Source organism: Theropithecus gelada, chromosome 6, assembly GCF_003255815.1.
Source record: "Theropithecus gelada isolate Dixy chromosome 6, Tgel_1.0, whole genome shotgun sequence".
Classification (NCBI taxonomy): Eukaryota; Metazoa; Chordata; class Mammalia; order Primates; family Cercopithecidae; genus Theropithecus; species Theropithecus gelada.
Window position 1 is genome coordinate 130,753,806 of NC_037673.1, and position 26,672 is coordinate 130,780,477.

The 26,672-nt window shown below is 40.9% G+C and overlaps 1 protein-coding gene across 1 annotated transcript in view; it reads right to left on the reverse strand.

The window, feature by feature from the left end:
• Positions 1-26,269, reverse strand: part of CDKL3 (cyclin dependent kinase like 3) — a 66,843-nt gene extending 40,574 nt beyond the window's left edge. Inside the window, 4 exon segments of the mRNA XM_025387828.1 lie at positions 14,074-14,252; positions 19,743-19,937; positions 25,536-25,721; positions 26,153-26,269. Of these exon segments, the coding sequence (XP_025243613.1) occupies positions 14,074-14,252; positions 19,743-19,937; positions 25,536-25,700 (539 nt within the window). The 5' untranslated portion in view covers positions 25,701-25,721; positions 26,153-26,269.
• Between the last annotated feature and the right edge of the window lie 403 nt (positions 26,270-26,672).

Sequence of the window (26,672 nt, forward strand, 5' to 3'; positions counted from 1 at the left end):
ACTTTCCTATATCTGTATCACTGGAATTAAACCAATATAAATAGGAACTTACCAGTTGATTCTGATAAGGTGTAAACCTTAGAGCAACCAGTAAAAAGAAAAAAAAAATCCTCAAAAATATAGTAAAGGCCAGGTGCAGTGGCTCACATCTGTAACCCCAGCACTTTGGGAGGCTGAGGCAGGAGAATCACTTGAGGCCAAGAGTTCGAGACCAGCCTGGCCAATATGCTGAAACCCCATCTTGGCTAAAAAAAAAAAAAAAAAATACAAAAATTAGCCAGACTTGGTGGCACACACCTGAAATCTCAGCTACTCAGGAGGCTGAGGCAGGAGAATCGCTTGAACCCAGGAGGCAGAGGTTTCAGTGAGCCAAGAATGCCCCACTGCACTCTAGCCTGGGTGACACAGCTAGACTCCATCTCAAAACACACACACACACACACACACACAAAGATAGTAAAAAAAAATTATTAAAGAAATTAAAATAATTAGAAAACAACCATTTAATGCAAAATAATGCAGCAAAGGAGGAACAAGAAAACAACATGAGACAAACACAAAAGACTAAAATGGCAGATGTAATTACAACTATGTCAATAATGACATTAAATGTGGTTGGGCACGGTGGCTCGCACCTGTAATCCCAGAGATTTGGTAGGCCTAGGTGGGTGGATCACTTGAGGTCAGGAATTTGAGACCAACCTGGCCAACATGGTGAAACACCATCTCTACTAAAAATACAAAAATTAACCAGGCATGGTGGTGGATGCCTGTAATCCCAGCTACTCAGGGGGCTGAGGAAGGGAGAACTGCTTGAACCTGGGAGGCAGAAGTTGTAGTGAGCTAAGATTGTGCCACTGCACTCCAGCCTGGGTGACAGAGTGAGACTGTCTCAAAAAAATAAATAAATGAAAATAATAATGGCATTAAACGTTAACAGATTAATCAATCCAGCAAAAGGCAGAGACTGTCAGCCTGGAGGGGGGAAAAAAAACCTCATGATCTAACTATATATTGTTTAGGCAAGATATACTTTATATTCAATATACAAACATTATAAGTAAAGGTTGTGAAAAAGATATGTAAACAACAACCACAAGAAAACTAAAAAGGCTGCCCTAATATAAGATAAAATAGACTTTTAACAAAAAAATGTTACTAGAGATGAAGAGGTAAATTTCATAATGATAAAGGGGGAAATCTATCAGAAAACTATAATAATGATAAGCATGTCTAAACCAATTAGAAAATCAAGAAGAGAAAATATGAACAACATGATAAACAAACTAGACATAACTCTCTGTAGAACACTTCACAGAACAACAATAGAATATACATTTATGTATATTGTTCTCAAGTCACATGGAACATTCTCCAGGATAGCCCATGTGCTGGACCATAAATACTGAGGTAAACCTCAGTAAATTTAAAAGGGCAGAAATTACACAAAGTATATTCTCTTGTTACAATGGAATAAAATTAGATATTAATTGCAGGAAAAATTTTGGAAATTTACAAATATATGGAAATTAAACTACATTCGACGAAATAACCAATGGGTACAAGGTGAAATCAAAAGAGAAATCAAAAAATACTTTGAGCCTGGACGTGGTAGCTCATGCCTTTAATCTCAACACTATGGGAGGCAGAGGTAGGAGGATCACTTGAGTATAGGAGTTTGAGAACAGCCTGGGTAATGTAGTAAGACCTTGTCTCTGCAAAAAAATGAACAAAATTAGCCAAGCATGAGGGCACACACCTGTGTGTGTGCTACTCGGGAGGCTGAGGTGGGAGGATCACTTAAGCTGGGGAAGTCAAGGCTGCAGTGATTCAAGATCATACCACTGCACTCCAGCCTGAGCAACAGAGCAAGATCCTGTTTAAAAAAAAAAAAAAGGAAATCCTCTGAGACTCATGAAAATGAAGACACAATATACCAGCATTTGTGGGATGCAGTAAAGCAGAGAGGGAAATGTATAGCTGTAATGTCTATATGAAGAAAGATATCAAATCAGTAACCTAACCTTCCACCTTAAGACACTGGAAAAAGAAGGGCAAACTAAACCACGCAAGTAAAAAGAAGGAAATATTTAAAAAGTAAAAGTTCATTAGAGAAAGAGAAAATCAGGCCGGGCGCGGTGGCTCAAGCCTGTAATCCCAGCACTTTGGGAGGCCGAGGCGGGTGGATCACGAGGTCAGGAGATCGAGACCATCCTGGCTAACATGGTGAAACCCCGTCTCTACTAAAAATACAAAAAACTAGCCGGGCGAGGTGGCGGGCGCCTGTAGTCCCAGCTACTCGGAGGCTGAGGCAGGAGAATGGCGTGAACCTGGGAGGCGGAGCTTGCAGTGAGCCGAGATCGCGCCACTGCACTCCAGCCTGGGTGACACAGCGCGAGACTCCGTCTCAAAAAAAAAAAAAAAAAAAAAAAGAGAAAGAGAAAATCAATGAAACCAAAAGCTATTTTTTCATAAATCAACAAAATTGAAAAACAGTTAGAATGACCAAGAACAAAAGAGAGAAAACTCAAATTATTAGAATCAGAAATGAAAGAGGTGACATTACTACTGACTTTACAGAAATTAAAACGATTATAAAGGAATAAATAATTGTTTGCCAACAGATTAGATAACTTAGATTAAATGAATAGTTTCCCAGAAAAGCACAAACTACTGAAACTGGCTCAAGAAAAAATAGACAATCTCAATAAACTTTTTTTTTGTTTGTTTTTTGAGACAGAGTCTCGCTCTGTCGCCCAGGCTGGAGTGCACTGGCCGGATCTCAGCTCACTGCAAGCTCTGCCTCCCGGGTTTATGCCATTCTCCTGCCTCAGCCTCCCGAGTAACTGGGACTACAGACGCCCACCACCTCGCCCGGCTATTTTGTATTTTTTAGTAGAGACGGGGTTTCACTGTGTTAGCCAGGATGGTCTCGATCTCCTGACCTCGTGATCCACCCGTCTAGGCCTCCCAAAGTGCTGGGATTACAGGCTTGAGCCACTGCGCCTGGCCTCAATAAACTTTTAACAAGTGAAAAGACTAAATTCATGATTTTTTGAAAAAACTACCCACAAAGAAAAGCCCAGGCCTAGATGATGTCACTACTGAATTCTATCATTTAAAGAATTAATACCAAGTCTTCACAAACTCTTTCAAAAAACAGAAGGAACACATCCTATCTCATTTTTTAAAACCAGTATTTCCCTGATACCCAAACCAGTAGAAAAGAAAACTAGAAATATCTTTTATGAATGTGAACACAAAATTCTCAACAAAATACTAGCAAACTGAATCCAGCATCATATAAAAAGAATTATGCACTGTGACCAATTGGGATTTATTCCAGGAACACAAGGTTGGTTCAATATCCAAAAACCAATAAATGTAACATAATACATCAATAGAATAAAAACCAAAAAAAATTCTCATTTTGATCATTTCAATAGACAAAGAAAAAACATTTGATAAAATCCAACACCCCTTCATGATAAAAACACTCAACAAACTAAGAATAAAAGGAAACTTCCTCAACCTAATAAAAGACATCTATGAAAAATCCATATCTAATACTATACTTAGACTGAATGATTTCCCCATAAGATTAGGAACAAGACAAGGATGTCTGCTCTTGCCACTTCTATTCAACATTGTACTGGAGATTCTAGTCAGCATAATTAGACAGGAAAAAGAAATAAAAGGCATCCAGACCAGCAAAAAAGTACAACTATATCTATTCACAGATGACATGATCTTCTATGCAGAAAATCCTAAGGAATCCACTAAACAACTATGAGAACAAATAAACAAGTTCAGCAAGGTTGTATGATAATGATATGAGTTAAGAACAAATTATTTAGGCAGGCAGTGAGGGTACGGGATCCTCAGTAAGGTTTTCCTTTTAATGAAAAGCAGCCCCAAATCATTTTCTTTTCTAACAAAAAGCAGCCTGTAAAATTGTGCTGCAGACACAGACACACAAGCTGGAAGCTTGCAAAGGTGAATGCCAGCAGTTGCGCCAACAGGAAAAGGCTACCTGGGACTAGGCATGTTCAAAATGGTGGTTCCATCTTCCCTTCTCTTTGCCAAACCACATGTACAGTAAGGAGAAGACAATATGGCCCCAGTCAGGCAGAGATTCAATTTGCATAATAAGATTAGAGTGGGGCAACCAGCCTTCCCCTTGCTTATGTAACTGTCACACCTGGTCAAACCAATCTGTGAGTTCTACATAAATCAGACATCACCTCCTCAAGTCTGCCTATAAAATCTCATGCAGTCTGCCACAGGCCAGATTTTCCTTTAGGAGGCCCCTCTTTCTCACCAGGGAGAGAGCTGTTCTCCTTTCTCTTTCTTTTGCCTATTAAACCTCTGCTCCTAAACTCACTCTTCATGCATGTCTATGTCCTTTATCTCCTTGGCACGAGATGATGAACCCCGGGTATTTACCCCAGACAATGACACCACTTCAATATGAACTCAGTATACAAAAATAAGTTGTATTTTTATGCCCGTGCAATGAACAATTTGAAATGAAGTTAAGAAAACTCCATTCATGATAGCATCAAAAAGAATAAGATACTTAAGAATAAATTTTACAAAACAAGTGCAAAATGTATGCTTTGAAAACTACAAAACATTGTTGAAAAAATTATGGAAGATCTAAATAAATGGCAAAACACTCTAAACTCACAGATTAGAATAACAGTTAATATTTTTAAGACAGCAATATCTCCAAACTAATCCACAGATACAATGTAATCCATATCAGAATATCAGATGTCTTTTTTGCAAAAATTGAGAAGCTGATCTTAAAATTCATATGGAATTGGAAGGGACCTAGAATAGCCAAAACAATCTTGGAAAAGTAAGTAAAGTAGAAAGATTCACACTTCCTGATTTCAAACTTACTACAAAGCAATAGTTATTAAGACAGTGTGTCAGCTGGGTGTGGTGGCTCGTGCCCATAATCCCAACACTTTGGGAGTCCGAGGCAGGCAGATTGCTTGAGCCCAGCCATTCAAGACCAGCTGAGGCAACATGGTGAAATCCTGTGTCAACAAAAAATTTAAAAATTAGCCAGGTTTGGTGGTGCACCCCTGTAGTCCCAACTACTCAGGAGGCTGAGGTGGGAGGATTGCTTGAGCCTGGAAGGTGAAGGTCGCTGTGAGCCGAGACCATGCCACTGTGCTCCACCCTGGGCAACAGAGTGAGATCTTGTCAAAAAAAAAAAGAAAAGAAAAGAAAAAAAGGAAAGAAAGTGCGTTGCTGGAAAAAGGACAGCCTTACAGATCAAAGGAACAGAACTGAGATTCTAGAAATAAGCCCTTACAAAACCACCTTTGCAAAATTATGACTGAGACAGTGAAGGAGATCTAACTTAACTGACTCCATCTTGCTTCTAACCTCCAAGCTGTCCTTGTTCATTCCTGGGTGTAGGCTGGACTAACTTCGGGAGAAACTTCGTTTATAGTTTGTAGTTTAAGACAAAGACAGTAATAACCCTTTCCCAAAGCAGACTTCCTTCTTGCCTGGGGACCAGATTGCCTTTGTAGGACTAACATTAGCCACAAGATCAGATATCATGGTTTAGGAGTCATGCAGCTGGAAGCTACAAGATTCTGACCCTCCATAAACTGCTCCTAAGATCAGTGCTTGAGATATTTTGCAAACCCTGCATTTGATGGATCAGCTGGCACCACCCACACTGCTAAACTGGCTCATCTGATCTCATGGCCATCCCGGACCCAGGAACTGACTCAGTGCAAGAAGACAGCTTTGACTCCCTGTGATTTTAAACCTGACCAATCAGAACTCCCAGCTTACTGGCCTCCCCCTACCCACCAAGTTGTCCTTAAAAACTCTGCTCCCTGAATGCCCAAGGAGACTGATTTGAGTAATAATAAAACTCCAGTCTCCTGCACAGCCGGCTCTGCATAAGGTATTCTATCTCTACTGCAATTCCCGTCTTGATGAATCAGCTCTGTCTAGGCAGCAGGCAAGGTGAACCCCTTGAACAGTTACACTTACAACTATGGTCAACTGAATTCCAAAAAGGGCCCAACACCATAATAGGGAAAGAACAATATTTTCAACAAATGGTGCTGGGACAACAACTGGATAGCCACATGTAAAAGAATGAACTTGGACTCTTACCTTATAGCATATACAAAAATTAACTCGAATGGATCAGACTTAAATGTAAGAGCTAAAGTCGTAACTCTTAGAAGAAAATGTAACTGTAAATCTTCATAATCCTGCATTTGGCAAACAATTTTGAAATATGATACCAAAAGCATAGGCAATAAAAGAAACAGATAAATTGGACTTCTCAAAATTGAAAACATTTGAAAATCAAAAGACATAATTGGCCGGGTGCAGTGGCTCACGCCTGTAATCCCAGCACTTTGGGAGGCCGAGGCTGGCAGATCACGAGGTCAGGAGATCGAGACCATCCTGGCTAACACGGTGAAACCCCGTCTCTATTAAAAATACAAAAAAAAAAGAAAATAGCCGGGTGTGGTGGTGGGTGCCTGTAGTCCCAGCTACTCGGGAGGCTGAGGCAGGAGAATGGCATGAATCTGGGAGATGGAGCTTGCAGTGAGCTGAGATCATGCCACTGCACTCCAGCCTGGGCAACAGAGTGAGACTCCATCTCAAAAAAAAAAAAAAAAAAAAAAGACATAATCAAGAAAGTGAAGACACAACTCATAACATGGAAGAACATATTTGCACATCACATATCTGATAAGGAATTTGTATCTGGGATATGTAGAAAATTCTTACAACTCAATAATAAAAAGAAAACTCATTTTAAAAATAGGCAAAGGATCTGAACAGACATTTCTCCAAGGACAATATACAGATGGCCAATAAGCACACAAAAAAAAGACATTCAACCTCATTAGACATTAGGGAAATGTAAAGCAAACCCACAATGAGATACCACTTCACACCCATTAGAGTAGCTAGAATAAAAAAGTCAGGCTTCAGCATGGTGGCTCACACCTATCACCCTAACATGTTGGGAGGCTGAGGCGGGAGGATCACTTAAGCCCAGGAATTCAAAATCAGCCTAGTCAACACAGCGAGACCCTGTCTCTACAAAAGAAAAAGTTAAAAATTAGCCAGCCATAGGCCGGGCGCAGTGGCTTGCATCTGTAATCTCAGCAATTTGGGAGGCCGGTGCAGGTCGATCATGAGGTCAGGAGTTCGAGACCAGCCTGACCAACATGGTGAAACCCCATCTCTACAAAAATACAAAAAAAAACTTAGCTGGGTGTGGTGGCATGCGCCTGTAGTCCCAGCTACTCAGGAGGCTGAGGCAGGAGAATTGCTTGAACCCGGGAGGTGGATGTTGCAGTGAGCCGAGATCGCACCACTGCACTCCAGACTGGGTAACAAAGAGAGACTGTCTCAAAAAACAAAAATAAAAATATATAAAGATAGAGAAGACAGTAGTAATTGCTTAGGGTTAGGGAGGGAGTTCAGAGGTGTAGGGGTGTCATAAATAAAGGGTATGGGGTTTTTACTGAGGTGATGAAAATTGACTGTGGTGATGGTTGTACATGTCTGTGAATACACTAAAAACCACTGAAATTTACTTCAAATAGATGAATCATATTATATAAACATATCTCAATAATGCAGTTTTTAAAAAAGATATAATATGGCTGATACCAGGTCTGGGGCAAAAACATGTAAAAAATGAGCCTGGACTGCTATCTTGTCAGTCAGGTCACAAGGGAAGTATCAGAGACTACATACTAGGTCCTGTTAAAAGGACTTGGAAAGTCACCTTGAAAAGGCACCCTTCACTCATGTCCATGTGAAGAGATCACCAAACAGGCTTTGTGTGAGCAACAAGGCTGTTAATTTCACCTGGGGTGCAGGCGGGCTGAGTCCAAAAAGAGAGTCAACGAAGGGTAATAGGGGTGGGGCCATTTTACAGTATTTGGGTAGGTAGTGGAAAATTACAGTCAAAGGGGGTAGTTCTCTGGCAGGCAGGGGCAGGGGACACAAGGTGCTCAGTGGGGGAGCTTTTGAGCCAGGATGAGTCAGGAAAAGGAATTTCACAAGGTAATGTCCTCAGTTAAGGCAGGAACAGGCCAATTTCACTTCTTTTGTGATTCTTCAGTTACTTCAGGCCATTTGGATGTATACATGCAGGTCACAGGGGATACCCATTGATTTTGAACTTCAATAATAATAATAATTGTGTCCAGGCTTAGACTATGATACCCGAAAGTATGGTGCTTTGGCATGATACATACTTTGAACTGAAGGAGATTAGAAAGGCCTCAGAAACAAAATCTCTCTGACCTTCTCCTGCCCTCCATTCTCCCCGAAGGTGTATCATAGAAACCAGGATTCCTGGCCAGGTGCGGTGGCTCAAGCCTGTACTCCCAGAACTTTGGGAGGCCGAGACGGGCGGATCACAAGGTCAGGAGATCGAGACCATCCTGGCTAACACGGTGAAACCCCGTCTCTACTAAACAATACAAAAAACTAGCTGGGCGAGGTGGCGGCGCCTGTAGTCCCAGCTACTCGGGAGGCTGAGGCAGGAGAATGGCGTAAATCTGGGAGGCGGAGCTTGCAGTGAGCTGAGATCCAGCCACTGCACTCCAGCCTGGGTGACAGAGCAAGACTCCGTCTCAAAAAAAAAAAAAAAAAGAAACCAGGATTCCTCTTCCACCTGCCCACCTCCTGAGCAACTAGAATTTCTCTTCCCCAAAGCAAGCCATAAAACATAGAATGGTCACTCTCTGATCCACCTCCCTTGAAAGTAAGTCATAAGACCCTCATTCCAGAGAAGTCCTGCCCAAACCTGGAAGGAAGGAATGCAAAACGGAGAGGCCAAGAAGAATCTGAACAAACAGGCCTTGCTGGGTTTATTACCATTAAATCATACTCCTTTTGCTCAATCATGTTTCTCTACAAGTATTCACTCCTTTCAGCAAACTTAGCATAAAATCAGACTGTGTTCTCCCTGGGTCTTTGGGTTTTCATTTATGAAGGCTTCCATGTCACATAGAGCTTTGTTAAATTTGTCATATTTTTCTCTTGCTAACCCATCTTTTGTTATAAGGGTATTGGCTGTGACTCTTGTTACAGGTAGGGAAAAAGTATTATCTTTTTTTTTTTTTTTTTTTGAGACAGAGTTTCACTCTTGTTGCCTAGGCTGGAGTGCAGTGGTGCAATCTCGGCTCACCGCAACCTCTGCCTCCTGGGTTCAAGCAATTTTCCTGCCTCAGTCTCTCAAGTAGGTAGGATTACAGGCATGCACCACCACGCCCGGCTAGTTTTGTATTTTATGTAGAGATGGGGTTTCTCCATGTTGGGCAGGCTGGTCTTGAACTCCTGACCTCAGGTGATCTGCCCACCTCGGCCTCCCAAAAGTTCTGGGATTACAGGCGTGAACCACTGTGCCCAGTCGGGAAAAGGTATTATCTTTTTGCCCCAATAATTGCAGTGCATTGAAACCCATTAAATACGTTTAAGTCCATGAGTTCATAATGGTATTTCTAAAAAAATTAATTAGTTGCCTTTGGAGGTCACCTTTTGGAGCCAATTCATCTTTAAAATTGATAAATAAATCAAGCATTTACCCAGTTTCTCTATGTGAACTATACCATTAGGTAACCAAATAAGGGGAAATGTCCATTTATAAAAGTATTCAAGTAATAAATTAAAAAGAGATGATAAACCTCCATAGTAATGAAATATGATATTAGGGTAAACAGAAACTGGGTGAGGACTATGTGGAAACTATACTATCTTTGCAACTTTTCTGTAAATCTAAAATTATCCCAAAATAAAGTTTACTTAAAAAAAAAAAAAAAGGCTAGGATGGCTATTAAACAAAAGAACATAATAGTAAGTGCTAGCAAAGACATGGAGACACTGAAACCCTCACACTCAGCTAGTGAGAATGTAAAATGGTACAAACACTATGGAAAACAATCTGGCAGTTCTTCAAAGACTAAACATAGTTACCATATGACCCACAATTCTAACTCCTAAGTATATACCCAAAAGAAATGAAAACATGACCCAGCCACCCCATTACTGGGTATATACCCAAAGGATTATAAATCATGCTGCTATAAAGACACACGCACACATATGTTTATTGCGGCACTATTCACAATAGCAAAGACTTGGAATCAACCCAAATGTCCATCAGTGACAGACTGGATTAAGAAAATGTGGCACATATACACCATGGAATACTATGCAGCCATAAAAAAGGATGAGTTTGTGTCCTTTGTAGGGACATGGATGCAGCTGGAAACCATCATTCTCAGCAAATTATCGCAAGAACAGAAAACCAAACACTGCATGTTCTTACTCATAGGTGGGAATTGAACAATGAGATCACTTGGACTCTGGAAGGGGAACATCACACACCAGGGCCTATTATGGGGATGGGGGATGGGGGAGGGATGGCATTGGGAGTTATACCTGATTTAAATGACGAGTTGATGGGTGTTGACAAGTTGATGGGTGCAGCACACCAACATGGCACAAGTATGCATATGTAACAAACCTGCACATTGTGCACATGTACCCTGGAACTTAAAGTATAATAAAAAAAAAAAAAGAAAACATATGTCCATACAAAAACAAGTACACAAACGCTCATAGCAGCATTACCCATAATAGCTAAAAAGTAAAAACAACCCAAATGTCCATTAACTGATGAATGGGTAAATAAAAAGAGCTCTAACCATTCAGTGGAATATTATTCAGCCATAAAAAGAAATAAAGTGGGCTGGGCGTGGTGGCTCACGCCTGTAATCCCAGCACTTTGGGAGGCCAAGGCGGGCAGGTCACAAGGTCAGGAGATGAAGACCATCCTGGCTAACATGGTGAAACCCCGTCTCCACTAAAAATACAAAAAGTTAACCAGGCGTGGTGGCGGGCGCCTGTAGTCCCAGCTACTTGGGAGGCTGAGGCAGGAGAATGGTGTGAACCCGGGAGGCAGAGGTTGCAGTGAGCCAAGATCGCGCCACTGCACTCCAGCCTGGGCGACGGAGCCAGACTCCTTCTCTAAAAAAAGAAAAAAAAAAAAAAGAAACAAAGTGCTGGCTGGGCACAGTGGCTCAGGCCTGTAATCCCAGCATTTTGGGAGGCCGAGGTGAGCAGATCACTTGAGGTCAGGAGTTCGAAACCAAATGGCAAAACCCCATCTCTGTTTTAAAAAAAAAAAAAAGAAATGAAGTACTAATACATGCTATGTTAAGTGAAAAAAGCTAGTCCCAAAGGTCCATATATTACATAATTCTACTTATACGAAATGTCCAGAATAGGCAAATCCATAGAGAATGAAAGCAGATAGGAGTTTATCTAGGCCTGGAACGGTTGGGAGGAAATGGAGAGTTTAAATGGGTACAGGGTTTCGTTTTGGGGTGATAAATATGTTCCAAAATTACTATGGTTATGGTTGTACAACTCTGTGAATATACTGTAAACCACTTAATTGTACATTTTAAATGGGTAACTTGTATGATATATGAATCATATCTCAAAAAAGCCTAGATTAAACTAAATGGATGCACATTTGGGTGATAAAACTATCTTTAAAATGCAAGGAAATGGCCAGGCCTGGTGGCTCACACCTGTAATCCCAGCACTTTGGGAGGCTGAGGCACAGGACCACTTGAGGGCAGGAGTTCGAGACAAGCCTGAGCAACAAAGCGAGACCTGTCTCTATTATTTTTAAAAATGCAAGGAAATGATTGCCATAAAAATCAGTATCATGGTTGCTTTGTGGGGAAAGGAGCATGTTACAACTGCAGTAGGGCACACAAAGGGTTTTCTAGGGTGGTGGGCAAAATCCTATTTTTTGATCAGGTGGTGGAGCTATCCATTTGTTATGTGAGATATTCTGTGTCTGTGTTTTCTTTTACAATAAAAAAGTTATCAAAACAGACTCACAAGCAAATCTGTTTCAAACATAATGTGAATTCTCCTAGAATCCAATCTTACTATGGGCCAGGCACCAAGTTTGGTTATGTATAATATAAGAGATTATGCCTATCCTCAAGGAACTTAACTTTTAGTGAGAGGTTAAAAAAAAAAAAAAAAAAAAAAAAAAAGAGCTAGAGAAAGAACTAGCCCACGTTAAATATTAACTGACACAAAATTTACAGACAATGTACTAAAAGATGTAGAATAGGATTGGGGGGCTAGGGAGTATATCAGAAAAGGAATTTAAGCTACATCATGAAAAGAGGGTAAAAATGAGACAGAGAGATCTTTTTTTTTTTTTTTTTTTTTTGAGACGGAGTCTCGCTCTGTCGCCCAGGCTGGAGTGCTGTGGCCGGATCTCAGCTCACTGCAAGCTCCGCCTCCTGGGTTCACACCATTCTCCTGCCTCAGCCTCCCGAGTAGCTGGGACTACAGGCGCCCGCCACCTCGCCCGGCTACTTTTTTGTATTTTTTTTTAGTAGAGACGGGGTTTCACCATGTTAGCCAGGATGGTCTCGATCTCCTGACCTCGTGATCCGCCCGTCTCGGCCTCCCAAAGTGCTGGGATTACAGGCTTGAGCCACCGCGCCCGGCGAGACAGAGAGATCTTATGCAGGCTACATTATGCCCAGAGGCAAAAAAGAAATGAAGAAAAAATATTTTAGGACTTTGAGTAAGAGTAGATAATATTTATTGAGCATGTATCAAATCATTTAATCCTCACCACAAACCTACGAAGTGAGTCCTATTATTATTTCCATTTTATAGATGAAGTAACTGAGGTACAGAGACAGTCTGTACAGGGCATCAGTGGTAGGTACAGTTGAAAAGGTACCCAGGGGAATGGACTGTGAATCCAGACCACCTGGGTTAGAATCCTGGTTCAGTTCTGCTATTAAGCAGCTATGTGATTTCAGGCAAATTACTTTACCTCTGTGCCTTAGTGTTCTACTATTTAAAATGAGAATGCTAATAGTAGCAACTTCATCACAGGGTTGTTGTAAAGATTAAATTATTTGATGTATATAAAGCATTTAGAACAGTTTCTGGCAAAAAGTAAGTACTCATTAATATTACATATTATTATAATAACAGAATAATAATTTCTAGGAAAAGCACATGAGAATTATCCTCCTCCATGTATTCCATTAAATCAGGTATTAAATTACATACTTCTATCTCTTTATGTTCAAGATTGATTATTTATATTTTAGGCTGCTGTTTTATGTTAGACCGAGATCATGCTACTTTTGAGGCAATTCTCCTGTTTCAGCCTCCCAAGTAGCTGGGACTACAGGCACACGCCACCACACCTGGTTAATTTTTGCACCTAAAACAGTAGAATTTAAAATTATTTGCCAGTCTTCACAAAGAGGGTACCATTTTTCCAGGAAATGGGAAACTCGGCAGTTCCTACTGCAACACTGGCAGAGTAAGATAAATGATTTCAAATATTTGCAGAATGTCGAGGCTAAAGATAAACAGAAGAGGGAACTCTGCTGAGGGCATGGCACAGCTTAAAGCAAATATAGATACACTCTGAGGGATGTCTGCATAGGTCTTCTGGGGCTATGTTCATTCAACCCGTGAGAGCTGAGAGAGCGCAGCAGTAGCAGTAGCCAGCAATGCAGGTACCTAAAGAATCTGTTATGTTATCTTTAAAGATGTCCCTCTTCTTAGTCCCAACCTAGATGCAGAGGGCAGAGTGTGTCAGTATTAGGGTGACAGATATACAAGAATATACCAAGGGATAAAAGAGATACCTAGGAGGCTGGGCACGATGACTCACGCCTGTAATCCTAGCACTTTGGGAGGCCAGGGCGGGTAGATCACCTGAGGTCAGGAGTTCGAAATCAGCCTGACCAATATTGTGAAACCCCGTCTCTACTAAAAATACAAAAGGAGTGATGGTGTGCGCCTGTAGTCCCAGCTACTCGGGAGGCTGAAATAGGAGAATTGCTTGAACCTGGGAGGCGGAGGTTGCAGTCAGCTGAGATTGTACCACTGCGCTCCAGCCTGGGCGACAGAGCAACACTCTGTCTCAAAAAACAAAAAAAAGAAAGATACCTAAGGAAGGCTGACAGGACCCCAAAATATACATACTTTCCATAAGAAGTATCTTTTAATACTAATTCTGGAGCTCTATACCAGCGTGTGGCCACATAGTCCGTATAAATGTCCCCAGGAGCTGCTAGTGTTCGTGCAAAACCAAAATCACAGAGCTTAGTAATTCCTGACTGGGATACTAAAATATTCTCAGGTTTTATATCGCGATGAATGATCTAAAAACAAACAGAATACAAAATACATTAAAATGAGATTTCATTATCCAGAACCTCTCAAAAATAATACTAAGAAAATCTAGCTAATTAAGATAGTAAAGCTATTTCCTTACCACATGCAAAGGATTAATTACACAATGCAAATATAGTTATATGTTTTCAATTCTTGCTCCATCCACCACCTCAAAATAAAATGAAGCTAAAAAAACAGACATAATACTAAAAAGGCAAATCACATTCGTGTAAGAAAAACCAAAAGAACTTAATGAGGCTGGGAGTGGTGGTTCATGCCTGTAAACCTAGTACCTTGCGAGGCCAAGGCAGGAGGATCACTTGAGGCCAGGAGTTTGAGACCAGCCTGTGTAACAGAGTGAGACCCTGTCCCAAAAAAAAAAAAGAAAAGAAAGAAAGGAAAATAACTTATTGAAATTTTACTTTCCTTTAACTCTATGTCCTACTCCAGTTCCGGCCCTTTCATGTCCTTCACAGCTAAACCTCTTGAAGACATTATCTGTACTCACAGTCTTCACTTTCTGACCCAGTCACTCAAGATAATTAACCTTCTCTTTTGCTCCTACATTGCATTAAACTTCTCTAGCCATAGGAAAAAAGTCATCTACATTTTTCCTACATCCAATAGCCATCTCTCCGCCCATATTTACTTGGTTTCTTAGCGTAAAAACAATGCCAACTGTTCCTCCATTCCTGGTTTCTCGGACCTAAAATGTTCCCAATCTCCTCCTATCTACCTGGCAGCTACTCTTTCTCTGTCTGTTTCTAAAACATAGGGTCCTTGTCTTAGGCTTTCCTCTCCTCATATATTGATATATATTGACCGGGAAACTCAAGTTTCCTGGTCAATCTCACGTACTCTCTTTTTTGGGGGGTGCAGGAGCCACTTTTGTCACTTGGTAATAGGGACAACACTCTTGGGCTTCTCCCCACCTACTGGCTGCTCCATCTCAATCTGATCAACTCTTTTTAAGAAATTATTTTTTAAAGAGATAGGGTCTTGCTCCATTGCCCAGACTAGAGTGCAAAGGCACAATTGAAGCTCACTGCAGCCTCAAACTCCTGGGCTCAAGCAAGGAGCCCACCACCTGAGACAATCCTACCACCTCAACCTCCTGAGTAGCTAGGACTACAAGCGCGTGCCTGTAGTCCTACAGCCTACAGTATTAGGACTACTGGCTAATTAAACTTTTTTTCGTAGAGACAGGGTCTGGTTATGTGGCCCAGGCGGATCATGAGTGCTGGGCTGAAGCGATCTTCCCGCCTCAGCCTTCCAAAGCACTAGGATTGTAGGTGTGAGCCACCACACCCGGCCTGAATTACTTTTTAACATTTTGTTAATTTTAATTGATAAATTAAAATTGTATATATTATGTACACGTTGTTTTGAAATATGTATACATTGTAAAATTAGCTAAATCAAGCTAATTAACATTACCTCACATACTTATTTTTTTGGGGTGAGAACACTTAAAATTCTACTCTCAGCAATTTTCAAGAATACAATCATTGTTATTAACTAGCTACCATTTTGTATAACAGATCTCTTGAACTTACTCCTTCTTTCTGACTGAATTTTCGTATCTCTTGACCAATATCTCCCCAACCACCTCCACTCTAGCCCGTGGTAACTACCATTCTACGCTCTACTTCTATGAGTTGCACTTTTATAGATTCTGTATGTAATTGAGATCACGCGGTATTTGTCCTGTGCGTGACTTATTTCACTTACCATAACGTCCTCCAGGTTCATCCACATCATCACAAATGACAGGATTTCCTTCTATTTTTACGGCTGAATAGTGCTCCATCGTGTATACATACCGCATTTTCTTTATGCATTCATCCTTAATGGACACTTAGGTTGATTTTTTTTTCCTTTCTTTTTCTTTTTTAGACGGAGTCTTGCTCTGTCACCCAGGCTAGAGTGCACTGGCATGATCTTGGCTCACTGCAACCTCTGCCTCCTGGGTTCAAGCAATTCTCCTGCCTCAGCCTCCTATGTAGCTGGGATTACAGGGACACGCCACCACGCCTGGCTACTTTTTGTATTTTTAGTGGAGATGGGGTTTCACCAGGTTATCCAGGCTGGTCTCAAACTCCTCATCTCAAGTGATTTGCCTGCCTCAGCCTCCCAAAATGCTGGGATTACAGCTGTGAGCCACTGCACCCAGCCTCCTTTGCCCATTTTTTATTTTTATTTTTTAAAGACACAGGGTTTCACCATGTTGCCTGGGCTGGTCTTGAACTCCTGGACTCAAACTATCCTCCCACCTTGGCCTCTCAAAGTGCTGGGATTATAGGCATGTGCCACTGCACCTGGTCCTTTGCCCAATTTTTAATCAGGTTATTTGTTTTCTTACTATTGATTTATCTGAGTTTCTTATATATTCCAGATATTAACCTCTTATTAGATATATGGTTTGCAAGTATTTTCTCTAATTCTGTGCGTTCTCTCTTCTCTCTATTGATTGTTTCCTTGGATATCCATACTTTTTTGTTTGATGTAATCCCATTTGTCCATGTTTGCTTCTGTTGTCTGTGCTTTTGGGTTCATATCCACAAAATCATTACCCAGATCCAATGTCATAGAACTTTTCCCAAGTTTTCTTCTAGTAGTTTTACAGTTTCAGGTCTTACATTTAAATCTTTAACCTATTTTTAGTTTACATTTGTGTAAGATTCATCTACTCTTATAGCTTTAGTAACTGTCCATATACTACTGATAATTTCAAAATTTCTATGTCTAACAGATATTTCTCCTGGTTTCCACAAGAAGTGAAAGTCCACAATAAATCCCACAAACTAGGTACAGGTCCTTTAAATTCAGCAAATCTAAAACTAAACACATCTTCTCCCCCAAACCTACTGGTTCTCAACAATCTGCTATTACAGTGAATGGAACCACCACTTACTCCATAAATCAAGCCAGAAACCAAGGGCATTTTTCTCCCTCCCCACACTCCCTTAACCTATCTACTGCTCTTCCTAGTTCAGGTCTCCTCAGCTGTCTCACAAAATTAATACACAAGTCTATCAGTTGGTCTCCCTGAATTCACATTCGTGCTCACCAATTCAGTCTCCACAATGAAGTCACAGAACTATTTTAAAATCAGATGTGTGATCATGTCACTTTTTTTTTTTTGAGACGGAGTCTCACTTTGTCACCAGGCTGGAGTGCAGTGGCACAATCTTGCCTCACTGTAACCTCCGGCTCCCGGGTTCAAGCTATTCTCCTGCCTCAGTCTCCTGAGTAGCTAGGACTACAGGACTATAGGCACGCACCACAATGCCCAGTTAATTTTTGTATTTTTAGTAAAGATGGGGTTTCACCATGTTGGCCAGAACGGTCTCGATCTCCTGACCTAGTGATCCGCCCACCTCGGCCTCCCAAAGTGCTGGGATTACAGGCATGAGCCACCGTGCTAGGCCTGATCATGTCACTTCTCTGCTTCAAGGATTCCTCATTCTGCAGGATAAATTTAAAACTCCCTAAAATGGCTTATAAGGCCTTGTGAGATTTGGCCCCTACTTATCCTCTTAACCTCCTTTCCCTAGCCTATAGAGTATTAGTTTCCCAATTTGCCAGGGTTTGTCTAATCTCTGTGCATTTGTTGATGCTACTCCAACTGCTTGGCCAAGTCAGCTATTTCCTCAGGACTCAGCTTGTATGTTAGTATTAGATGCTCCTTCTATATGTTCACATCAATCTGCACTTTCCCCTTCATAGCATCTGTCATGCAGTACTGTTAACTGCCTGTTTACTTGTCTGAAACTCCCACTAAACCATAAGCTCCGTGAGGGCAAGATGCACAACTGTCTTGTTCAATTAATATCCCGTGTTCAGTACAGTGCCTAGAACAAAGAAGGCATTTACAAATTTTATCAAAAGAATTACAGAAGCACATACTCATCACCTGTAAAGTATCATAGCAGAAGTAGAAATGTCTCAGTGACAGAAATCTGGGATCTTTCCTTGTTTATACAACTTACTACCATAAATCTTTGAGACTGGCTCTTGTTCTGACTCAATCTCCCTCCATAAATAGCCAAAAAATTAATTTAGGGTAAGCCTTTCTAATTGAGCCACTTTAAAGTTGTCATCTGCCAAAATATATAAATCCTTTTTTACTACCACAATTTTCATTGAGTGCCTACTATACGCCAGGCACTATTCCAAGACCTAAGGATATAATGTGAACAAAAACAGACATTAAAAAGCACATTAAGATACCGCTTCAGGGGCCGGGCATGGTGGCTCACTCCTGTAATCCCAGCACTTTGGGAGGCCGATGCAGGTGGATCACGAGGTCAGGAGATCAAGACCATCCTGGCCAACATGGAGAAACCCCGTCTCTACTAAAAATGCAAAAAATTAGCCGGGCGAAGCGGCGGGCGCCTGTAGTCCCAGCTACTCGGGAGGCTGAGGCAGGAGAATGGCGTGAACCCGGGAGGCGGAGCTTGCAGTGAGCCGAGATCGCGCCACTGCACTCCAGCCTGTGCGACTAAGCGAGACTCTGTCTCAAAAAAAAAAAAAAAAAAAAAAAAAAAATCTGTGCCAGGTGCAGTAGCTCACACCTGTAGTCCAGCATTTCGGGAGGCTGAGGCGGGCAGATCACTTGAGCCCAGGAGTTTGAGACCAGCCTGGGTAACATGGTGAAATTCCATCTCTACAAAAAATTAGCCAGGTGTGGTGGTTGATAGAGGAGGAGCACCATCATCTCGGACAAACACCGAGATGTTTTAAGGAGAGACGGGAGAATTGCTTGAACCCGGGAGGCAGAGGTTGCGGTGAGCCGAAATCGCACCATTGTACTCCAGCCTGGGCAATAAAAACAAAACATCTCAAAAACAAAACAAACAAACAAACAAAAAACCTGCTGAGCTAAAAGCTTACAAGCCAATGCTAAAGTCAACACTAAAAATCAGAATAGCCGTGATCTTTCCTCTTCCTTGATTTTTCATAGGTTAAAGGACAAGGCCTCACACAGCTCAGCCACTTTATATCTCCTTTCTTCCCCTAAAGGCTTCCACATTTACTTGCTATTCCCCTGGCCTAATTTCCAGTTCCCAACGCTAAACTTGTCTTTTTTTTTTTTTTTTTGAGGCGGAGTCTCGCTAAACCTCCCTTTATATGAGCAACTCTCCATTAAGCCACAGACCTGACTTCCAACGTTTTAATACTTTCTCTAATAATAGTGCCCCAGCTGACTACTGATTCTACTAAACATAATTATTGATACTGCCTTTACTATCCCATACTTGGTCTGCCTTACAGTTGGAATTACTGAGTGCTCAATATTTTTTGGTTCTGCAACCAAAAGGTAGTGCTCCCTATTCCCTATCCCCATTTTCAGGATGTCTATTATTATTGTATAAAAAAATACTGTTAGCCACCTTCATAAAAATAAAACAATGTATAAGGAGCACTTATGATTCATATTCATCCTACAAATTGGCTTATTCTGAAGCACTTACATTATTACTGTGAAGATAGTCAATTGCTCGAAGGATCTGGAAGAGGTATTTTCTAAGTCGTTTACTCTCTAGTCCATGACAATAATGTTGTAACTCATCTAATACTGTGTGGTCAATAAATTCAAATACCAAATGAATTTTCTTTTTCTGTCTAAAAACTTCAATCAGATTGACCAGGTTTTCATGATGAAATTGCTATTGACAAAAGAAACAACACAAATTTTTAATTATTTCAAGCCTAACAATTTGTACATATAACATGTATAAATTTTGAAAAGAAACAGGAATATTCTTAGCTTTGTTCCATACATTTCTTTATCCTTTTCTTTTTTTTTTTTTTTTTTTTTTTGAGATGGAGTCTTGCTTTGTCGCCAGGCTGGAGTGCAGTGGCACAATCTTGGCTCAGTGCAACCTCCGCCATCCCATTTCAAGCAATCCTCCTGCCTCAGCCTCCCGAACAGCTGGGATTACAAGCATGCACCACCATGCCCAGCTCATTTTTGTGCTTTTAGTAGAAACAGGGTTTCACCATGTCGGCCAGGCTGGTCTCGAACTCCTGACCTCAACACAGGAGGTCCTGCCTCAGCCTCCTAAACTCCTGGAATTGTAGGTGTGTGCCATCATGCCCAGCCTATGTTCCATGCATTTCAACTGAAATTTCTCAACCAATGTGCTTCCAATCCTATTTTAAGAAAATTTTAATCCATTTTATAATCAATATTTACAGGACAAAGTGAGATATATTACTTTATCTCAAGTTGGCATTTGGTTGCTTATTAAAATAATTTAATGTACTATAACAGTATTCTCTTGAGAGACATCCTGCTATTTTTAAACTTGGTTTGTGGTTAAATTTAACACCCAAAATTTAAAAGGCCCTTATGTTTTCAAATGAGCATGGATTTCAACACGATTAAGTATGTGACCTGAATTTATATAAATTAATTAATCTCTAATTCTAATCCTAAACTCTAGAAAGTAAACCATAAGTTCTAGGGGGCATCATAAATTCATTAGACTATAACAAAAGAACATCAAAATATATACAAAATCTTCAGATATGTGAACCACCAATTTATAACCATAGAAACTTTACATAAATATATAATTATTTGTGGGTAAACGATTTTTCATTGTCTTTACTCTTCTATTAAACAACTAACCACCTTTTTAAACTGGTAACAATTATTGCTAAAATAATTTTAAAATGTAAATTATGCCCACGCATCAGCTTAGGAAACAAATGAGATTTAATATTGTATGCTACTTATTCTATTTTTCATCACAGTGACTTAATTATAATCAATTCTGAAATATGTAACCATTTTGTTCAAACTATCAAGAATATGTGTTCATTTAGCTAAGAATGAAGGGTTTTTTTTTTTTTTTTTTTTTTTTAAGAGAAAGAATCTTGCTATGTTGCCAGGCTGGTCTTGAACTCCTGGCCTCAAGTGATCTTCCTGCCTCAGCTTCCCAAGTTGCTAGGACTACATGCATGAGCCACTGTTCCTAGCTCTAGAAAACTATACCTTTATGAAAATATATTTGCCTTTATTCCAATAACGCAATGTCAATTTTTCTACTTCTCTGTAACTAATGAAGAGACTAAAGTCCTTAAAACATGACTAGAGAAAAACATCCAAAATATAACGCCAGATTCCTTTCCTTTTTGCTCCAAATTTCCCTGGTTGGCAAGATGCCAGAGTGCTGCAGCAATAGCACACTGGCAGCGGTGAAAAGAATTGACTGTTGGCTGGGCATGGTGGTGCACACCTATAATCCCAGCACTTTGGGAGGCTGAGGCGAGCAAATCACGTGAGATCAGGAGTTCGAGACCAGCCTGGGCAACATGGTGAAACTCCCTCTCTACTAAAATTACAAAAATTAGCTGGGCGTGGTGGTGGGCACCTGCAATCCCAGCTACTAGAGAGATTAAGAGAGGAAAATCGCTTGAACCCAGGAGGTGGAGGTTGCAGTAAGCCGAGATCGTGCCATCACACTCCAGCCTGGGCGACAAGAGTGAAACTCCGTCTCAAACAAAACAAGAATTGACTGCTTTTGGACACTACAATATTAATCCTCTACTTAACAAAAATTACTGGTTTCCTGTCCAGTCTTTATTTTAAAGGCAAAAGCAGTGAAAGTAGGGAAAGGGTAATATGAATAAGCATTGTAGAAGATCCAATCAGGGATGAGGGATTAGGTACAGTACTTACTCAGATAAATTGTGAAATGAAATTCCTAGAAATGCTCTAGTACCCCTCTTCAAGTTGTTTTTCTCCATTACTAGACAACTTTTCTACAGATATTCTCACTAATTACCCAAACTGCAATTTATTTAATGAAATTCTAGCACAAAAATTTAGTTTGGGCTGGGCGCAGTGACTCACTTCTATAATCCCAGCACTTTGGGAGGCCAAGGCAGGCGGATCACCTGAGGTTGGGAGTTCAAGACCAGCCTGACCAACATGGCGCTGAGACTGCGCCATTGCACTCCAGCCTGGGCAACAAGAGTGAAACTCTGTCTCCAAAAAAAAAAGGTAATTTGAATTAAGTCATTATGACAAGTTTTTTAGACTAAGGATATTAACTAGTCCAAGAAATCTCTCTAGTGGAATTAGATTACATCAAATTTAAAATCCTATAAAAAGCCAATGAGAGCCAGGTGTAGTGGCTCACACCTGTAATCCCAGCACTTTGGGAGGCTGAGGTGGGCGGATCACATTAGGCAAGGAGTTCGAAACCAGCCTGGGCAACATGGCGAAACCCCATCTCTACTAAAAATACAAAAATTAGCCGGGCGTGGTCATACACGCCTGTAATTCCAGCTACTTGGAGGCTGAGGCATGAGAATTGCTTGAACCTGGGAGGCAGAGGTTGCAGTGAGCCAAGATCGTGCCACTGCACTGCAGCCTGGGCGACACAGTAAGACTGTCTCAAAACAACAACAACAACAATAACAAAAAGCCAATGAGAATAGTTAGGGTATCTCAAAATTATCTGCATAACAGTTGTTACAGTAAAATACATACTCAAGTTCATCTCTGTATTGTCACATACTGGTTAGTTTTACAAAATGATTAAGGAGAAAAAAAATAATCAGTTTAATTGCAACAGTTGAAGAGCAAGAGATACTGCCTTGGGGGAAAAAATCTTCTAATCAGATTTTCATTCACAGTACACAATTGCCTTATTTATAGTATTATTACGTTTTAGGTCATCAGGACAGGAACTGATATCTTTCACAAAATCATAACATCTTTACTGACTAACTTTTCATTGTCTAGAAACAGAGCTGTTCTATTTATTTATTTATTTATTTGTTTGAGACAGAATCTTGCTCTGCTGCCCAGGCTGGAGTGCAGTGGTGTGGTCTCGGCTCACTGAAACCTCCATCTCCCGGATTCAAGTGATTCTCCTGCCTCAGTCTCTTGTTTAGCTGGGATTACAGGCACCTGCCACCATGGCCGGCTGATTTTTTTTTTTTTTTTTTTTGAGACAGAGTCTTACTCTGTCAGCGGGACTAGAGTGCAGTGGCGCTATCTCAGCTCACTGCAACCTCCTTCTCCCGGGTTTAAGCAATTCTCCTACCTCAGCCTCCCAAGTAGCTGGGACTACAGGCGCACACTGCCATGTCCAGCTAATTTTTTGTATTTTAGTAGAGACAGGGTTTCATCGTGTTGCACAGGCTGGTCTCGAACTCCTGAGCGCAGGCAATCTGCTCGCCTCGGCCTCCCAAAGTGCTAGGATTACTTGTGTGAGCCACCGCACCCAGCGTAGAGCCATTCTAATAATCCACAGACGCCTAAAATATTTCCACAAATTAGGCCAGGCACAGTGGCTCATGCCTGTAATCCTAGCTGTTTCACAGGTCCAAGACAGGAAGATCGCTTAAGCTGAGAAGATGGAGGCTGCAGTGAGCTATGATCATGCCACTGCGCCGCAGCCTGGGCAACAGAGTGAGACTCCATTTCTAAAAAAAAGAGAAAGTAAGCAAATTGATCCATTATATCTCATAAAGACTTACAAAGAAAAAAGAAAATATTATTTTTGTATCAGATAAAGACAAACAAGAACATCTGTGGCATATAAAACAGCTATATTATATCGTCAAGATCATAAACCTTAAAGGATGTAAATAGATTCGAATAAATAGAATATATCCATATTTAAATATTTTTAAAATCATTAGTTTTCTACCCAGACCCCAAGGAATGTTAATGCTCCTTTCTTCACACTCCTCAGTTGTTTCCTCTGGGTTTAACCGTCACACCTACATAGGATTCTATCTTGTTCCCTGATCTCTCTGACATTGTTCCTCATTTCTAAAAGCCTATTGGTCATCTTTACTTAAATGTACTCCTATCAGCTCAAATTCAACATTTCTAAAATCAAAGTAGTTCCCAAACCATGTCTCTTTTGAGTATTTCATATTTCTATCAATTGTAGCAATCACTGAACCTCAAAGAGACATTTGACTCTTTCTATACTTTTTCTATAGTCTTCTATAGTCTTTCTATAGTCTTCTACATTCTTTCATGTCTTTTTTTTTTTTTTTTTGAGATGGAGTCTCACTCTGTTGCCCAGGTTAGAGTGCAGTGGCGTGATCTCGGCTCACTGCAACCTCCACCTTCTAGGTTCGAGCCATTCTCGTGCCTCAGCCTCCTAAGTAGCTGGGATTACAGGGGCGTGACACTATGCCTGGCTGATTTTTTTTTTTTTTAATTTTTAGTAGAGACAGGGTTTCACTATGTTGTCCGGGATGGTCTTGAACCCCTGACCTCAGGTGATCCACCCACCTCGGCCTTCCAAAGTGCTGGGACTACAGGCATGAGCCACTGCACCCGGCCTCATGTCCTTTTTTTTTTTTTTTTTTTACAATATAGCATGTTCTGACTTTACTTTCCATTCACATTGCTGCATTTTAGCAAGGGCCCTCAAACATTTCCCAAAATTCCTGAACTGAACTCCTAACAGACCTATTTTTACTCTTAGTCCTCCAATCTATTCCACACAATAGGGGTAGATTAAAATTTACAACATTTCTTTACACTGAATTCAAAACCTTCACTGACTTTCCACCTCTTACAAAATCAAGTTTTTGACTCCTTAGCCTAAAAGACTTTAAAATCTACCTCCAATTTACTGTTCTAATATACCTCTTTCCAATTCTGCTCAGAAAACTCTACAGGCAAATGTCTTTGCTCTTTGTCCTTTCCACTTTGCCCTTTATCCTTTGTCCCTCTCTAGTCTCTTTTGAGTTTATGTTGTTCCTCTAACCTAGAACACAACAGCTTCTCCCTCTTATCTAAACCCTCCACATCCTTCAAAGCCAAATTCATGTCCCAGTTCCTCAGGAAAACTTTCCCTACCAGGGAAAGGACTTTGTGTTGATTCCCTGGCATTTATTATGAGCCACTTTTTATTCAGTATGATTTTTTATATACTCTCCTTTCTGATTAAATTATAGAAGTCTTTAAGGGCAGGAACTATCTTTCACCTCCTTATATTCTCAGTACCTAGCACCATGCCTTGCACAAAGCAGAAATTTTTATTATACTTGAATATTTCTGAATAATTATTAAACAATATTGGCATAGCTTTTGTTACATACCCCAAAACACATATATCTTGTATCACTATAAAATTACAAAAGGTAGACAAGATAGCGTATTACACTTGTTTCTACATAATATGAATCAGTACATGTGTGAACTAAAATATTTTTATGCAATTTTTTATTCCATAACTATTTTTCTTTTGACTTAGATGATTAAGGCAAAAGAAGCAAACCTTTAGAAACTTTATTTCTCTCATCGCAATTTTGTTGACAGATTGTTCTGGTCTCTCATAAAATATCTTAATGGCCACTATCTGCCCAGTATTCTTATGTTTACATTTCATGACTGTTCCGTAACTTCCCTCTCCCACTTTTCCAAGGGTTTCATACATCTCCATTTTCAAGCTGGGCTTTTACTACTTTATAGAAATAAAGAAAGAAAATGGAAAATGTTAAACGTTTATACTTTTATTTATTCAAACTAGATAATGTATATGCACAATAAACTCATAGTTTAAAATATAGAGACATTAAAAAAAAAAAAAAGGAATCTTTTCCACTGAGCCTTTTTGTCTTTGGGAACCAAAGACTGCTTGAGTAAAGTGTCCTTCTGAGGCTCCAACTCTCACCAGAACTTACGGGTACTCCTGCTGTTTCGGTCATGCCCATCAACACTGAGATTACTTCACTATAAGTCACCATCCATCAAGCATGGAGTCCCCACACTTCCTGTCATGTTCCTGTCAAACAGGTTCCCGCACTACTGCAGTCGCCCGCTTATCAGGCCCAAGGTCCTAAAAATAGCCTGATCCCGCCCGCAACTCAAACCAGACGTCTCAGGATGCCGGACCGGCGTCACGCTCCACGTCCCGCTGTCGACTTTATCCAAAGAGCCGCCGCCGCCTCAGCCCATTCTGTGGTCCCGCTGGCCTGGCTCTGCGTAGTTCCAGTGGGGCTACGGAACACTGATACTACTTCGTTGCTTAGCCCCGCAAAGATCAGGCCACTCGCTACCATGGAAACGCCAGCAGAGTTGCTGCGTTCTAGCCCTCGTGCGCAAGACCGGAACATGGGCAGGGTCCTGACCCGGAAGGGGAAGTGAGAAGAAACGGAAACCTGCTCTGGGTAGGCAGAGGGTGGAAGAGTGCTGCGCTTGGGAATGGGGGCGGGGAGTACAGGTCGCTGTCACAGCTGAGCCTCCTCACAACGTTGCTTTTGAATGGGGATAGGGAGGGTCTGCCTTTTTTTGTTGTTTGCTTTTTTGAGAGAGTTGTGCAGTGGCGCCGATCTCGGCTCACTGCAACCTCCTTCTCCCGGGTTCAAGTGACTTTCCTGCCTCATCCTCCCGAGAAGCTGGGATTACAAGCGTG